The sequence below is a fragment of the Sorex araneus genome, chromosome 4, assembly GCF_027595985.1.
Source record: "Sorex araneus isolate mSorAra2 chromosome 4, mSorAra2.pri, whole genome shotgun sequence".
Classification (NCBI taxonomy): domain Eukaryota; kingdom Metazoa; phylum Chordata; class Mammalia; order Eulipotyphla; family Soricidae; genus Sorex; species Sorex araneus.
The window spans coordinates 54063826-54081235 of record NC_073305.1 but is presented as its reverse complement, the minus strand read 5'-3'; the positions used below and the strand labels follow the sequence as shown (position 1 = coordinate 54081235).

At 44.5% G+C, this 17410-nt stretch overlaps 1 protein-coding gene across 7 annotated transcripts in view; it reads right to left on the bottom strand.

Annotated features, from left to right (window-relative positions):
* Nucleotides 1-17410, bottom strand: part of FLNB (filamin B) — a 152097-nt gene that overhangs the window by 57894 nt on the left and 76793 nt on the right. For 6 of the 7 annotated variants that reach the window (XM_004616480.2, XM_055134727.1, XM_055134728.1 and 3 more), the window contains exons 5-16: nt 16706-16824; nt 15350-15427; nt 13731-13893; nt 12675-12872; nt 9159-9296; nt 7199-7325; nt 5907-6043; nt 4192-4385; nt 3253-3366; nt 2260-2403; nt 1420-1543; nt 955-1115 (exon numbers count right to left, since the gene is read on the bottom strand). In XM_004616480.2, the coding sequence (XP_004616537.2) occupies nt 955-1115; nt 1420-1543; nt 2260-2403; nt 3253-3366; nt 4192-4385; nt 5907-6043; nt 7199-7325; nt 9159-9296; nt 12675-12872; nt 13731-13893; nt 15350-15427; nt 16706-16824 (1697 nt within the window). Of the gene's footprint in view, nt 1-954; nt 1116-1419; nt 1544-2259; nt 2404-3252; nt 3367-4191; nt 4386-5906; nt 6044-7198; nt 7326-9158; nt 9297-11917; nt 11980-12674; nt 12873-13730; nt 13894-15349; nt 15428-16705; nt 16825-17410 lie in introns of those variants that run through there. The other variant, XM_055134729.1, reaches the window with a different exon arrangement.

Here is a 17410-nt window from a genome sequence, read left to right as displayed (position 1 = left end):
ACAGTCTTTGACTCATTTTCTGTACAGATGCAGGAACATTTCCCATAAATATATCTAAGAACTGAGCCTTTCACACCAAATGGTGAATATTTATGGTGCAAAAAGAGAAAAAGAGACTAAAGTCCACGACAACATATGGGGTCTGGGGGAAGGAAAACTCCAGGGCAAGTTGAGAACAGAGGTTTGGGGAATTCAAGGAACCAGTCAGAAGAAGGATAAAGACAGAACAGATAACTAAATGACATCAATAAGACCAGCACCATGGAGACACAGAACTTCCTCCTAAGGTTTCTTATTTAAAAAAAAAAATAGATTTGAATGATTTTTGTTGTTCCATTTTAAGGTACTGCATGCTTTACTATTTAAGGTACTGCACGAGTAAATATTAACTCTACCAGATATTTCAACACTTCTTTACCAGTAATAGCTTAAGGCTGAGGCTAAAGTCATTGCTTCAAAGGGACTGAAGTACAATATATCTAGAAGTTAATCGTTTCAATCAAAACTTTGAGGAAAGGGGCCAAAAGACAGTAGGTACAGGCGGTAAGACAGTTGCCTTGCATGGAGTTAACCCATCCAATCCCTTGTACCAAAACAATTTACTCCTCTCCACTGCAAGCCCCACCAGGGGTCATTCTTGAGCACAGAGCCAAGAGTTGCTCCTGAGCACTGTTGTCATGACCCAAATTCACATCCCATCCCTACCTCCCCCCCCAAAAAAAAGACCTGAGGAAGGTTTATGATAAGCCAGTCTCTAGCTGGAATGTGGAAGACCCCACTCTTCACTTTTGCATGAAAGCAGTAAAATGTTAGTTCTGGGTGTTTACTTCTTATTTTTTTATGGAACCAGAGAAAAACTCTGGAGCAGAGTGCTCCACTCCACTTCCCGGTTGCTGAAAGCACAAAAGAAAGGTAGGAACCGGAGGTGGAAGGGCTACAGGCGCAGACACGCACCTGCGAGGCAAAGAGAACTTTGATGGTGTATCGCCCAGCCGCAGGAGGCACGTATTTGACAGTGAAGGTGTCGTTGGCATTTTGAATAATGTCAAAATCCACGTCTTCCTCATCCTCACTTAATACACGGGCATCGCATTTAATGCCAACGCTGACATCACCTGAAACAGACCAATTTATTAGCACCAGTTTACAAGAAACAGCACGTCTTGAGCAATCACTGCCTGCTCAGGGAAACACCCCAAAAACACAACTGGCTCGTTTTCAGTAAGAAGCCTGAGAACGGGAGTGTGGTAGAACAGGGCCTGGGAGAAGCGTGAGGGATTAGCAAAGATATCACCAGGGAATTGATACAGACCCATTAGTAAATAATTCCCAGATGGACTATTTCTGGTTCAAAGTTCACCGCACCTGAAAGAACTTTCTTCCCTAAGGAGTCACTGCCTTGAGAGAGAACCCTCTCACCTTCCCCGGCCTCGGTGCAGTCCACTGTGAAGTGAGTCGGCTCATTTGCCTTCAGCCCGCTTCTCTCCACGCCGGGCCCAAACACTTTCACCTTCTGGGGATGGCTACCCTGTCTGATATTGACCTAGAAAGACGGGGAGAAAGTTCTGATCAAGACTCCTCCACCTAACACTGAATGCCTGTAACAAATCATCATGAACAACTTTGTAAAGCACAGTGCTCATATGAACTGTAGCACTGTAGCACTGTCATCCAGTTTTCATTGATTTGCTTGAGTGGGCTTCAGTAACATCGCCATTGTGAGACTTGGAAAAATAAATTAATTAATTTTTAACAATTATTTATTTATTTATTTAATTGAATCACCATGAAATTAATTTTTAAAAGACTCATCCACTTGGACCCAGGAAATTATTGTTAGATAGCACAGTGGGTAGGGCGTTTGATTTGCACGTGGCTGACCCAGATTCGATTCCTCCACCCCTCTTGGAGAGCCCGGCAAGCTACTGAGAGTATCTCGCCCGCATGGCAGAGCCTGGCAAGCTCCCTGTGGCGTATCTGGTATGCCAAAAACAGTAACAAGTCTCACAATGGAGACATTACTGGTGCCCGCTTGAGCAAATCAATAAACAATGGGACAACAGTGCTACAGGGCAGTGCTAATACCCTTACTAGATCTAGGGAGCGGTCTCGAGCACCCTGACCTTCAGACCACACCATATTCCATGAAACTCCCAAGGAAGGATCTTTCTATTAACTAACTGCCATGGTTCTTGGGTCTAGCATCAAAGCTGACCAGAGCTTTATCTACAATAGTCTGGACTCCACTTCACCACCTACCCTGTAAGGACTGTGTGGAATGTTCACACCTCCCCAGACCACGGCAATGGTATGCTTGATGGCTTTCACTGGGGTATATGAGCAGGCATAGGTGCCATCCATCTGGCTCTTCATCTGGATGTCAATAGGATGTCCATCTCCATCCTGTAAAAAGAGTATGAGCTAAGAATAGAGCTGGTCCTCACACCACCTTCATCCAACACCCAACACCCAGTGCACTCACTCACTCACTCACTCACTCACTCACTCAACAAGCCTTCAAGTACCGACAATGACAGGTCATGTTCTCCAAGCCAATGACCTCGGGTGATAGATTCCTACCTGCATTTACTTATTAAGAGTATATTAAAAAAAGAAAAAAAAAGAGTATATTAAAAGTATTTTTTGTGTGTTTTTACAGCCCAAACAAAGGCTATGGCCACTAGCTCCTTAATTTTAGTTCCTTCGCGGAATCCTTTAGACACAGTAAAATAGATTAGGTAAACATATTTAACAAATTCTTGGGGCTGGAGCTACAGCACAGTGGGTAGGGCATTTGCCTTGCATGTGGCCAATCCCGGTTCAATTCCCAGCATCCCATATGGTCCCCTGAGCACTGCCAGGGGTGATTCCTGAGTGCAGAGCCAGGAGTAACCCCTGTGCATTGCCAGGTGTGACCCAAAAAGAAAAAAAAAAACATGTTTAACAAATTCTTGTTTATGAACCTCTCGCCCTGAATTAGGTAGCTTCAGTCATACTGAAGGACGTTTACAAGGAAATCCCAAGAAATCAAGCTTTGACTGCACAGAATATAAATCATAAGGATGAGAAAAATCATCCTACTTTATGTGCTAGAATATCCCTTAGTTTCCATATAGCATCATCAGAAAAGTATTCTTATTCCCCGTATATGGATGACCAACCTGAGGACGAGATGCACTGAGAAGCTTTGCCCATGAAATAATGAATTGTGTCACCTGACAATTATCTGCAAAGGGGCCCCTGGAAATTTACCTGAGCCATTATCTTTAAGGGAGCTTTCCCAGCATCCTTTGGATCCACGAAGAACTCAGCCAGGTTGTTGACAATACATCCAGATTTTTCCAAACCTGGTCCGTATGCTTGGACCTGGGACAAAGCACCAGTAATGAGTGTTTTTCTTCTGAATGCCCCAAGTTAAATTTCTATATGAAGATGGATGACTAAGGATTGGCGGAGAACACATAAAAACGTGGGTCTGGTTTTGCAATGCCTACAGAACAGGATGATTATGGAAAGGAAAATGCTAAGAGAGGCCTTCACTTAGAAATGGAAAACACTATCATTAAACTATCAGGAGAGAGAAAACTTCCTGTAAAAAAGTCTGGGATTTGCCTTATTCTGACCTGATAAAACAGAATTTATAGGAACTGGGGCTGGAGCTTCTAGTCATGTCCAGTTTTAATGTCCCCTTTTGAGAAATTTCAAAACGTTTAGCACAGAAACTTTCCAAAAGTTTGCAATCCCTGAAGTGTGAAGGATCAGTAGTTGGCCAAAGACGGAGAGTTAACAGAACCAGTCAAAATCAGTCTAATTACAAATGCCCAACACATTTGGGAGGGTGGAGGGGGAGTGGCCTTATCCACCAGCAAGCTGGCTAACTCAAAACTGATTAACCTGTTAGGCATTTGAGAGAAGCTCTTGGCAGCATTGCAAACACTGTTACCTCCTTAAATTATCACAGAAACTCTTAAAGCAGAGGAGGCTGTTATCAAGTCCATTTGAGAGAAGAGTCAGAGAGCTAAGTTTCTTGCCTCTGTGTTATGTGGTGCACTAGGATTCCAGGTCATGCCTTTTTCCCTCCTGAGTTCTGAATGTTTTCTCCTACCCTCTCAGCTCACACCCATCTCACTACACCCAGGAGGGTGTTAGGAGCAAGGGAAGAGATGACAGTAACATGATGAGGTGATTCACCAGATCTGAGTTGTAGTCTCCCGAAGCTGGATGGATGAAGGCCATATATGGGCTGTCTTTGATGTCCTCATCATCACACATGATGTGAACGGCATATTCACCGGGTTCCTTGGGCCAGTACTTGACATCACATGATCCATCATTCTGGTCATCATAATCAATTTTCGCTTGGGAGGGGCCTTCAATGGCAAACCCTGGGGGATGAAGGGGAAGAAACTCCTGTTATATGGCACAAAGGACCAAATCTGCGTTACCACCATTTCACTCTCTCTGCTTCACTAAAAGCCAAGTATTGTCAGAGGATTAAAATTTGTTTGTGTTCCTTTCCCACAAAACCAAACCTACTAGATCTTTGCTAGAAATGGAAAGGCTCAAATTGATACATTTAAAAAATATCTTCCGGGGCTGGAGCGATAGCACATCGGGTAGGGCGTTTGCCTTGCATGTGGCTGACCCGGGTTCGAATCCCAGCATCCCATATGGTCCCCTGAGCACGGCCAGGGGTAATTCCTGAGTGCAGAGCCAGGAGTAACCCTTGTGCATCGCCGGGTGTGACCCAAAAAGAAAAAAAAAAGAAAAAAAAATCTTCCACTAAAGAAGATCAATGTTTTCTGTTGGCAAGATAGCCACAAATACCAAAGCCTTAAACCACTGTCTACCATTTGTTTCAGCAAATCCACTTCTGGCTTTTCATTTGAAGGAAATAACCAAGGATATGTGTAAATAGATACAAAGATGCAAGGATATGTATTCAGCCTTGTTTTTCATAGCAAAATCTTGAAAATAACCAGAGAACCTAACAGTAAACACATTCCTGTGATGAAATTTCACGAGGTGAGGACAAATCAAAACATATCTTATATTTATCAAAGGCAGAAAGATATAAAGACTTCTTCCAGATAATTTAGTAACAGATTATTGTTTTTATATATATGTGTGTGTGCGCATATATATATGTAGGCCTGAGGATGTATACTAAGATATCATATGATTTCCATTCTATAGGGATAGCTTTCTCAATGAGAAAAATTAATATGTAAGTGCCATTTTCTCTTTATTTTTATTATTCAAAACAAAGGTGACCAAACTTTGTTGGGCCACATCTGACTCATTTATCTGTTTTTGTAAATATGGTTCTACTGGAAGTCAGCCATACTACTTTGCTTTTTACATAATTTCTATGACTTCTTTCAAGCTCCAACAGCATAGAATAGTTGTGACAGAGTATGACCCACAGTACTAAAATATCTGTTATCTTGGATTATTATAGAGATAATTAGTTCTGACCACTAATCTGATAGAGATGCATATGTAAATTACACTCTATTATGCTTCAAAGAATATTTACTTCCCAAACTTCTAATTTCAACGAGGTTTACTCATTCATCCAAACTAAGGCTCAACTGAGAATACTTGCTTAATGCCAACTATGTCCATGCACTGTTTTAGGTACAAACTGCTTAGAAGGCCTCTGCCCTGTAGATGGATAAATGAATGAGTGATGCTGCCCAAGGCAGAGGCCATCCTGAAGGTAGGAGGAAAGCAAGAATTGAAGTTTGACAGGAATATCTAGAGGTGGTCTTGGGTGATCAAAAGGCCAGGAGATTAAAGGCTGTAAAGAAGCTCAGAGAAAGTCTGAAACCCAATGTGACTGTCAGCCCAGATACCCTATAGCCGCAGTTCTTAGACAGCACTGGCCAGGGATTTTCACTTACCAAGAGAACCAACTTCGGAGCCAATGGACTCTACCACAAAGTCTGCTGACCGGCCAACAACACCACCATGGAGGCCAGGGCCCCAAGCACGGACTTTCTGCATGCCTGCTTCAGGACCAACTTGAACTTCGAAGGGACTATGGGGAAAGGCAACAGAAGCAACATTAAAGAGGAACAAAGATGGGGCTGAACACAGCCCCTTCATTCATTCTTTCCACTTGCCTGATCCATCTCCAGCCGTGCCCCTTCTTTATGCAGGTCTCCCTCAGCCATTGTTATGTCAACAATATAATGCAATGTGATTGCTTTGGGGCAGAAAAGGTTGGCACTGTAGCCACATGTCTTGTGCTATGCTTTTGGTCATGTGTCTGTTAGGTTTGGGGTTCATCATACTCTGGAGGCCGGCAGGCAAGTGAGCCCACACTTTTCCATTTCCTTCCATATCCTGCTTGAGTTAGAACAAGGAAGCTAGGCTAAGCAGATCATGAATATGCACCTTAAATTGATGCAGAGACTATAATACAGTTTTCTTAGATTCTCAGAACTCTCTAATGCCTATTTCTCCAAGTAAAATGAGTTTATTCAAAGTTTAAGGAAGAGTTCCGAAGAAATAGTACAGAGGTAAAGATATTTGCCTGGGCTGCAGGTGATCCTGGTTCAATCCCCAACCCCAATTTAATCCCTGGTACCAGTAACTTCTGAGCAGAATTAGGAATGAACTCCAAGCACTACTGGGTGTGACCCAAACTACCTCCCACCCGCCACCCGACCCCACCCTCAAAGTAGAGAGCAATGGCAACACCCACAAAGCAGGGTTGGAGAAGGGTTTCCTTGGTTCCTGACTACGTGCATGTAGAGGGTTTCAACATAAACCACTGAAGACTACACCTACACTCATGCTCACACACAACACACACACACACACACACACACTCACACACACACATCCCTACACAGGGGTACCATTTAAAGAAGGGGACTCTCAGTTCAGAGAAGGGTGCACAGACACTCAGCCCATTTGCTCTCTATTACCGCTCCTCTGGTTTCCCTGACTCCCACCCGTCCTAAACCACCAGCAGTTACTTTAAAGCAAGGCAGCCAAAACCACAGCAACTTTCTGCTGCTTTTGAGACTAAGCCAAATGTCTGTGTGCTGCTCTAAAAGGGAAAAAAAAGAAAAAAAAAGCTTTCAACAAAGCAGATCCCTTTCGCCCTTTCCCTTCTGCAGCCCAGGAAGCAAGCGCCCGGCTGAGCACACCTCTGGGGAAGATGCAGCCCCAGCTGGAAACTCACCTCTTTGGGATGTGGTGTCCCCCCCAAGTGATGGCAATGCTGTATTTCCCTGGGGTGCTGGGATAGTACTCAAATGCATAGACTCCTTCCAGAAAGCCCTTCTGCTTCACCAGCTCCTCCAGCCCCTCTGTGGGAAGGAAGCACACAGGCTTCTGAAGACAATTCTCCACTTAGAATGATGACACTCAAAAAATTAAATCGAGACAGCAATAGCCACAACATATAAGCCTTACGGAAACCAAGGGGGCTGTTTTCAAGTGTGGATCCCTCAAAAGCTGGGAAATCACTTCAATCTGAAAATGGTTATGTTTCTCCTCAGAGTGGAGGGAAATGGAAGATTTTTCAGTAACCAGGCCTCTCTCAGTGATGTGGCCCTGACCTTTCCAAGTGAGTCTACATAAAGATCGAGTGAGCCGATATCTAAACATTTCCCAAACTTTCCCCACCTTTTCCTAGCTGCTTTCTTAGTCGCTTCCCCTGCCCCCCCCCCCATCTCTACAAAAACCAGAGCGGGAGTGAATCCTTATGACTATCTGGCCTGAGTTCCAGGCCAGTGTCCGGCATATCCTTTCAACTAAGTCACACTATGGAAGTGGGACAGTCACGTCAGCTGTCTGCAGGAGGCAGGTCTCAGATGCTACACTACAAACTCTCCCCTGAGCCATCAGGCAAGAACTTGTTTTCTATTGAGCCTTGAGGTTTGGCTGGGGAAGCTACTCATTTAAGTGAGAATCCAAGGTCAAGGAAAACAAAAACATGAACAAAAAAGAGGCCTTGGCTCCTGCAGCAACCTGTGTCTGGGTGTGTGGGGGTGCGGGGAGGTGCCGGTTTGGGGGTGGGGTGAGGGTACCGGCAGTCCCAGAGCCACATGACTCCTGTTCTGGGCAATCTAGAATGCTGGTGACCCTGGGGAAGTGCCTGCCCGCCTCCCCCACCACAACTCCCCCAACAACCTTGTACTTTCACATCAGATAGGAACTAAGAACTTTCCAGAACTCAGAGTATGCCTGCCCCAGCCTGTCTGAAACACAGGAGGAAAAGGCAGTCCTGGCGCAGTGGGAGAGGGGGAACACTGTGAGAGAGCAGAACTGCCAAGAGCAGCGACAGCCCGAGACTCTGAGCGGAGACACTGCTTAGTGGAAAACTCAAGGGCAGGGGAGATGACATCTTCCCCGAGTGTGCCGTCTCCTTCAGCAAAGGGGGGAGCAAGAAATGAGTTGTAGGGCACCTCCCGCCTCTGGGCAAATGGCATTTATCTACAAAGAAAACAACGTCAGGGAATTTTATTTCCTTCTGTAAGTACCGATCATAGTAATTAGGTATGTGCCATAATTTTATAGTCTATAAAAGTGTGACCTGTTTGGGAAAGATGACTGCCTGTGGAGGCAGTGCTTGAATCCCGGCTCAGATACTACAGGCTGTCTGGCTGTTTGACCTTGCATGAGGCCCTTCCTCTCTGAACCGAGGTTTCCTCAAAGGGGAAAAAAAAGCCCTATTTCAGGTGGTTATTCCAAGAACAGCCTTTCCCAAACCCAGCACATCACCACTTTTCCCAGCCCCTGAAGCTATGACATAAAATGAAGTTCCAAGTCACCATTATTCTTGGCTGTACCCGGCAGACCCGGGTTCAATTCCTGTGCCCCTCTCGGAGAGCCCAGCAAGCTACTGAGAGTATCTCACCTGCACGGCAGAGCCTGGCAAGCTCCCTGTGGCATATTGGATATGCCAAAAACAGTAACACCAAGTCTCACAATGGAGACGTTACTGGTGCCCGATCGAGTAAATAGATGAGCAATGGGATGACAGTGACAGTGACAGTGACCTGGCAGACATCACTAAATAATCACTATTTTCTTTCCCACGAAGTCCAGGGGGCCTCAAGTTTCTAACGGAGATGGGAGCCAGAGGGTTCAACTGGCTGAGATCACATCTGAGACAGGGAAGACAAAGGGGTACTCACTAGGCCCCTTCACGGTCACGCTGAGCTCCCCGCTTCCAGCAGCTTTGGTGTCAACTTTGAAGTCAGCAGTCTCCCGGATGCGGATGCCTTTGGGCTGCAGGCCTCGGCCACTGGCCCGACAGGCATTTGGACTGCAGGCTGCAAGCAGAGATGCAACATCAATTCAACCTTTCCATCTTTAGAGCTGAGCAAGCCAAGAGCACTTCCAGCCACCCGCCAAGAAAATGTTTGTTTTGCACCAAGACTGTGTAGCCTTCACCCCAATCCAGGGGTCCCATTCAGGGAACAAACCAGGCTAGCGAATGAGGACACAACCTAACTTTGTCTAGCCACACTAAAAAAGACTGGAGGAAAGTTACTTTGGCAAAGGAAGCAGGAGAGCACAGCGTGGGTTTGCTTTGCTCTGGGACCAGCTGAATCCTGGTGTTCACCGTCTTAGTGGCAAGAGTTAAGACCTGGTGCTGGATGTAGTTCAATCATCAGTGCCATACTCAAGGGCCCAGTAACTGGGAAGACTGGGCTTTTCAAATCTATCTGAAAAAAGTCTGATTGGGTTCCAAACTTTGGACCAGTCTTTTTTTAATTTTCATTTATTGTTTTTGTTTTGGACTCCCCACAAATGTGCTCAGGGGTTACTCCTGGCTCCAAACTCAGGAATTACTCCTGGTAGGTATCAGGGAACCATATAAGGTGTGAGGGACTGAACCTGGGTCAACTGAATGCAAGGCAAGCACTCTACCTGCTGTACTATGACTCAGGCTCCAAGAGCCAGTCATTTTATTTTATTTTATTTTATTCTATCTATCTATCTATCTATCTATCTATCTATCTATCTATCTGTCTGTCTATTTATTTATTTATTTAATTTATTTTTGCTTTTTGGGTCACACCCAGCTATGCATAAGGGTTCCTCCTGGCTTCGCACTCAGGAATTACTCCTGGCGGTACTCAGGGGACCATATGGGATGCTGGGGATCGACCTGGGTCGGCCGCGTGCAAGGCAAACGCCTTACCCACTAGACTATCGCTCCAGCCTCAGGGCCAGTCATTTTATTTTATTTTTATTTTTTTTAATTAATAGTTTATTTTTAATTAGTGAGTCAACGTGAGGGTACAGTTACAGATTTATACATTTTTGTGCTCATGTTTCTCCCTTACAAAGTTCGATAACCCATCCCTTCACCAGTGCCCATTCTCCACCACCAGTAAACCCAACATCCCTCCCCCCAACCCCAGTCCCGTCTCCCCCCACCCCACACTGCCACTATGGCAGGGTATTCCCTTTTGTTCTCTCTCTCTGATTAGGTGTTGTGGTTTGCAATGAAGGTGTTGAGTGGCCATTGTGTTCAGTCTCTAGTCTATATTCGAGGGCCAGTCATTTTAAAGTCTAAATATTACCAGCTTCTGCCTGAAGAACCAAAGGATTAACTTCAAAAAAAGACCAGTTTAATCTCAATTGGTCACAGGAGACAACATTTTAGTGCTCTGTTACACAGATCCTCAGAAATTGCGCAACTAGAAGTGCATCGACTAGAAAGATAATTCTCACTTTGATTTCTGGGTCTTGCTTTTTAAAAAAAGAAAGAAAACAACCTAAAGTTTAGTCTAAAAATTAAGGACAAAGGCAATTTCTACTATTCTTTGAATGAAAGGTCCACAAAACTATTCCCAGGGAAATAAAAGAAGGTTGATCTGTACCCTAGAAATTCTTTGCCTGTGTGGGAAATCTTCTCATTAAATATAGAAGATATGAGAGGAAAGGGTAAAAATGTCACATTATTATCTGGAAATCCAGTATTGCATATTGACATTTTGTGTGTGTGTGTGTGTGTGTGTGTGTGTTTGTAAAGAGCAAGAGTGTGTGTGTGTGTGTGTGTGTGTGTGTGTGTGAGAGAGAGAGAGAGAGAGAGAGAGAGAGAGAGAGAGATGTGAAGGGGAGGGGCATCCTCTAGAGATAGAGAGACATCCTCTAGAAAAAAAGATTCCACTCCACAGAAGGAAGGAAGGGAATTCTTCACTGCTTCCTCCACCCTGCAACATCCTTATCTGGTCATTTCATAAACTCCCTCCTCAGAGTCAGAGATGATTTTATATAATTTGTGGATAAACATAAATTTATGGTAGCACTTCATTGGCAAGTAATCTTTCTTTCCCAGTGTGCATGTTATATAGTTTCTTTTTTGCATAAAGCAAAAACCAAAAAAAAGCACATCTAAAGAAAAATTTATTTTTTCTACTAAGTAGGATGAGTGATGATGGATATGCCAGAAGTGATATACTATGAGAGAGAGGCACTCAACTGAGGAAAATTGTGCAACATTCTTTTTGTACTATATTAAAAGTTTTGCTTATAAATATGTTGTTGTTGTTTTTCTGTCAATCGGAGAAAGTTTGATTATGCCAGCAATACAAGGGATGACAGGAGTTTCCTTGGAGAGTGTTTTAAATGTGTCTCAAAAACCCAAAAACAAAACAACAAAAAACAAAAACTAATAAAAAGTTTGAACATGAACAATAGTCTCAGCATGAAAAGAATAACTGCCCAGTTCATGTAAACACTGAATGGAGCAAAGAGCATGAAGGAAATCACCTCTTGGCAATGTCTTAGAGATGTGTCCGTGTCAACTTAGAGTGCATTTGGGCCCTGGCTGGGCAAGTTGCAGTAATACCTGCCCCGGAATTTCCTGAGGTCACACACAGCTGACCTTTGCAGGCAACACAAAGAACTGGCAAGGAAGCCCCACCCCACCAGCCCTTACCCAGTGAGTTGCCGCTGGCCCCGTGCTCTCCACTAGGCAGCCAGCAGCTTTGGGGGTCCAGGCTGGCCAGAGGCAGGATTCAGAAGAAAAAGCCAGGTGTGCAGATGCAGATGCAGAGGACAGGACAGCGAGAGGCAAGTACCGGTTAGAAAGGGCAGTTGAGTTGGGAGCTTAGAAAAAGCCACTGTCAGAGGGGAAAAGGAGTCCAATATTAGAGAATGACACATGTCGCTGCTGTAGAGAAAATTGAACAATGAGAGACCTGGGTTTTACTCCTGCTAAGGCCAGCAGACTCACTGAGACCCAGGGTATCTCAGCCTCAGTGTCTCCACCTTAAAGAAATAACAGCACCAGGAACTCATAGGCTGGCGGGAGGACTGGACGCAGTTGTGCTCACCTAAGAGCCTGGCAGCCAGGAATGGCCAAACTATGGAGGGTACAGGGCACTGGCAATGCGTTTGCTGTGACCTCAGCCACAGAGGCCCCGTCCTCAACAGGCCTCCGTCCTGCCTCTCTCTGTGGGGAGACTTCCAAAACAGAAGAGTAGTTGGGTAGCATTAAACAACTCAAGACAAGTCAAGTACCGAGATCACTGCAGGGCTCACAGGATGTTAGTAATCATGTCTTTAGGTCAAAACAAGACACTTCCCACCTAAGAGGCCCTGGTGGAAAGGGGAGAGATCCAAGGGCAATGCTGGGTTCCCGCCTCACAGCCCAGCTCAGCTCAAAGCCAGAAGCCCAGGTTGTCATCACTCACCTTCCCCAATCTGCACGGCAAAAGGACTCTTGGGAATGGTGTCTCCAGCAAAGGAGACCTTGACCACGTGGGGGCCGGGCTGCAGTGGTTTGTACACACATCGATAGACCTGGTTTCCTTTGTCTTCCACAACCAGCTCTATGACATTCTTTCCTTGGGGATCTTCTACCTCCACAATAATGTCACCCACGCCGGCACCTGTGACAGAGCGAAAGTCCCATGAGTCCAAGTCAGCTTCTCAGTATGAGTAACAAAACAGATACAAAACGCAAGCAGAGAGACCAGCAGGTGTGCAGGGCCGTGGAAATGTGCACTGGAGGGGAAGGAGGTCATGACTGACCTCTTTCTTCATTCCCATTCTCTACATTCTGGGACAAGTTGTCAAAAAGCAAATATCGTGCCTGGAATAAACTTCACCAACTATGAGAATACCACTGTGCAAGGCGGCATTCTCTCTCTTCTGAATGTTTGATACTACGCTGCCAACCAAGTTTAAACAACCCTTCCCCATACCCCATAGGACCTTGCCCAGAATTTGACCTAGCAGATGATTACCTTTCTTTCTTCAATTTTTATTAAAGGCACATTGATTCATAAGGTGACACAGATTTCAGGTGAAGCATTCTGTTTTGACATCTGTATATACTATATGATGACTTCCACTGTAAGTCTAGTTTCCAAGATGATTCTTAATTTTGTTAAAATATTTATTTAGGCAAGTCAAAAATGTGTGCAGGAACTGATGATGAATCCTCAAAGTTAAGCTTAAATAATAAGATTTTAGAGCAGGAAGGTGGTTTTGAGGACTAGGAGGTGGTTCCAAGGACAGAGTCCCAGTGCCCAATCCAGCACCACAGGCTCTGGGGAGCACTATTGGCTGTGCACATCCCCCCCTCCAAAAAAAAAAAGGAAAAAGTTCAAAAAAATTAAAGTGATTTTGAAAAATCAAAAATTATTTCATGTTTGAAAAAGATTAGACAGCCAAACTTTCGAGTTCCTGAGACTATCTCAGAATTTGGAGGAAAGCTTGGTCCTTAGAGGAGAAAAAAATCATACCTGCCGTGTAGATGTCAAAGTAGGTGTGTTTATTGGCGATGTTCCCAGAAGCTTCCAAGCCTGGGCCTTTGGCAGTCACTTTACTGGCATCACCCTGGGCCTTGTCCACATTTACTTCAAATGGGCTCTTGGAGATGTGCTGTCCTGCAAAGAGGACCGTGACCTACAGGTGACAGATAGGTGTGACAGTCAGCAATCCCTGCCCTGAGAGATCCCATACCCACTCCCAACGCAGTGATCATTTTTTTCTACTGGCTCCACTGTCCTGGGATTGCTTACCTCTAGGAAACTAAAATCAGATATGCTTAGCTTCTCTAGCAGAATATGAAATATATTTATACTGCACTGTCTAAACACTGGACACTTGAAGGGCGCTGCAGAAGGGCCAAGTTCTTCCTGTAATGCCTGGTTCTGGGATTCCCAGCCCAGAGTCAGAGTATTTTTCAAAGGAACAAGATTATTTTTAGACTAGTGGATTTGACACACAGCACAGATTTTCATCTAAAACTGAGTCAGATTTGTAATATATTTTTTGGAGAGGGGTTTGGGACCATACCTGGCAGTGCTTACAGGACCATATGCCATGTTAGGGGTTATGCCAGGGCTGATTGCATGTTGCAAGGTAAGTATCTTAACCCATGTAGATTTCTTATCTTCTAATTTTTAAAAGGGTCTGATGATTAATTTCATATGAACTAGATAATTATGCAATAAATGCTTCCTTTAAGGCTTTTTCCCTCTAATTCATGATGTTCTAGAAGACGTGAGAGATAATTACGTCCATGATTCCATGTGAACTCAATACTACCCAAGGTGGAGAGTGAGAGCCGCCTTTGTCTGATCTTGGCGTGATACACAGAGGCTGGCCAGTATAAGCTGGAAAGGGCTTGTTCCAATGATGGGCCTAGATCCAGGCTCCTGGATCACCCCACTTTCCTGCAAGAGTAGACCCTGCCCCGTAGGCCAACATGGCTCCAACTCAAACAGAATTAAAAAATGTTGCTAAGGACAAAAAGACCTTTTTTGGAAATGTGTTGGACATGAATACATATACATACATATATATACACATCTGTATACATATATGTGTCTATGTATACAATGGGTCAGGCCCTCATCATTTCCCCAGGTATAATGAGTAGGCCTCTGGCTCCACTATAGTCGACTGATTTTCTCTGTGCTCCTTGTCTTCAGGCCTGACTAACCCTCATCAGCTCATCAATAGAACTCAAGGAGGCATCAAACGCAAAGAACCTATAGCTTAGCATCTAGATTTTAGACACATAGCTACAATCATGTTGCAGTTACCTAGGTTTAAAAAATTCTTCAGATACTACAAAGCACTTGTTCTAATGTAATCAATTGACTATAAGAATTCAACCAATGTAGATATTTTAGCCAGTGTCTTGTGCCTGGTAGACAGGAACCCCAAATTTTCTAGCAGTATAGATACTATTATAATCAGAAACCACTCTCTGTAGGGGTTTTTGTAGGGGGCAGGGGAGAGAGAGAGAGAAAGCTATCTTAAGCAGCTCTCTTCCCGAAACAGTCTTCTTCACTACGTATTGAAGTAAGCTCCCCAAAACAATCCCAACAACAGCCATAACCCCTCATCTTACTTTGTGTAGCCCAGTAACCTTGGGCAAATACTCCACGGTGTAGGTCTTGTTCTTGTCACTGTTGGGGGTCACTTGTGCCTAGGATAGGAGATAATGAAGAGTTACTGAGGGGGCTGGGTGTGAGCAGAGGGTACTCTGTGCCCACCAAGAGTGTGAAACAGCCGCTGGCTCCTGCCCCTCTATTCCTGCAGGACGCCCTAGGAGAAAAGGGAGCCGAAGTTACAGAAACACAAACATGTGACACAACGGTAAAAACAAAAGTAGAACTTCCTACTGTCTCAGGGCTGGAATTCTTTAAATCAGTGAATGTTTGTCTTGGAGACACACCCAGCTTACTTACTGTGCTCAGGATTTACTCCTGGCTCAGTGCTCAGGATCAATCCTGGCAGTGCTCAGGAAACCAAATGAGGTGAGAGACTGAACCCAGGACAACAAAATGCAGGATAGTCATGCTACCTGTTGTACTATCTCTTTGGTCTGAGACTAGTGTTATCCATAGACTTGTGATCAGTTGGTTGGTAGGTTTAAAAAGGCTGAAAACCTTGGTCTACCTATGCCTTGGTTCCAACTGTCCATCTATGGACCAGTATGCAGGACAAAGGCTGATCTACAGGCATAAAAAGGCACATAATGCTATACAGGTTGAGAGAACATGAAACCAGTTAAAGAGCCAAAATTAAAATAAGGGGCCAGTCAAGAACAGCCCCTGCCCCAATGGGAGGAACAGATAACATAGGTAGGTGCTAGGACATGAGGAATAAATATGGTTTTAAGAGGATAAGTGGGGGCTGGAGAAATAGTACAGTGGGTAGGGTGTTTGCTTTGCATGCAACCAACCCGGGTTTGATTCCTAGCATCCCATATGGTGCCCTAAGCACCGCCAGGGGGTAATTCCTGAGTGCAGAGCCAGGAGTAACCCCTGTGCAATGCCAGGTGTGACCCAAAAACCAAGGAGAAAAAAAAAGGATAAGTGGACAGAGAGAACAGCATGTGCAAAGGTCCCAAGGGAAGCACCAAAGATTGGGTAGTATGAGAAAAGAACAGGGCAAGAATGGCTTTGTTATTTCTGGCCGTCAGTGCCTGAAACCTCACAAAGCCTTTCCTAAACCCAAATGCTCCTTTAAATGCTTTTATTAAACACGGTGTCTCTGAGGATTGATTTGTCTTATTTTTTTAAGGGACAGTCTTGGTCAAGTCAAGTCACATGCTGAAGCTCAGGATCACTTCAGTTAAAAATATTTTTATGCTGAGAATTTTCATGAGGAGAATTGGAGGCACTATCGTGATAGTTCCTGGTTCTATCACGAGCCCCCAAAGCTCCAGGAGGCTGACGGTGGGCCACTCTCCTCAACATACCTCCTCTTTGTTCCCCTCCGGGTCCTCCACAAACACCATCACATCTCCTTGGCCGGCACTGATGGTGTCCACCGTGAACTTGGCTGGCTGCTTCACCATATTTCCCGTGGGTTCGATTCCTGTTGGGGGTCACACACACACACATATTAAAAGCCTCACCTGATCCCAATACAGGTGACCACACACCTGGCTCCCTCGGGGAACTGAGACCGGGAGGGACCAATCTAGGGTCCTTGATAAGACAAGGATATCCAACCTCCCAAAAAGTCTTCATTGTCTTTGTTATTTAAAACAATGTCTAATTGTGAAATACTCAAAGAGATTCAGTCAGAAGTCTATACAACTATGAAAAAGTTCCACCAAGGTAGCTATGGGCTCACCTTGGGGGATTGACAAGAGTGGAAAAATGGCCCATTTTTCACTGAAGACCATTTGGCATTGCTTATAATGTCCTTAAAATGTATTTAATTATTTTTAATAAGGCTTTTAAATTTTAAGATGATTGAGAAAATTTTAGAAATTACTTGCAGACATATTTACAGTTCCCCAAAATGCTTACACCGTGTGAACTCTATTTCAGTATCACAAGGGGCGACAATGAACTTAGCAGAAAGGACGCAAAACATTCCCACACCTAGGGCTCTCCAGATGCCCTTCTTTTTTTTTTTTTTTTTTTTTGCTTTTTGGGTCACACCAAGTATGCAC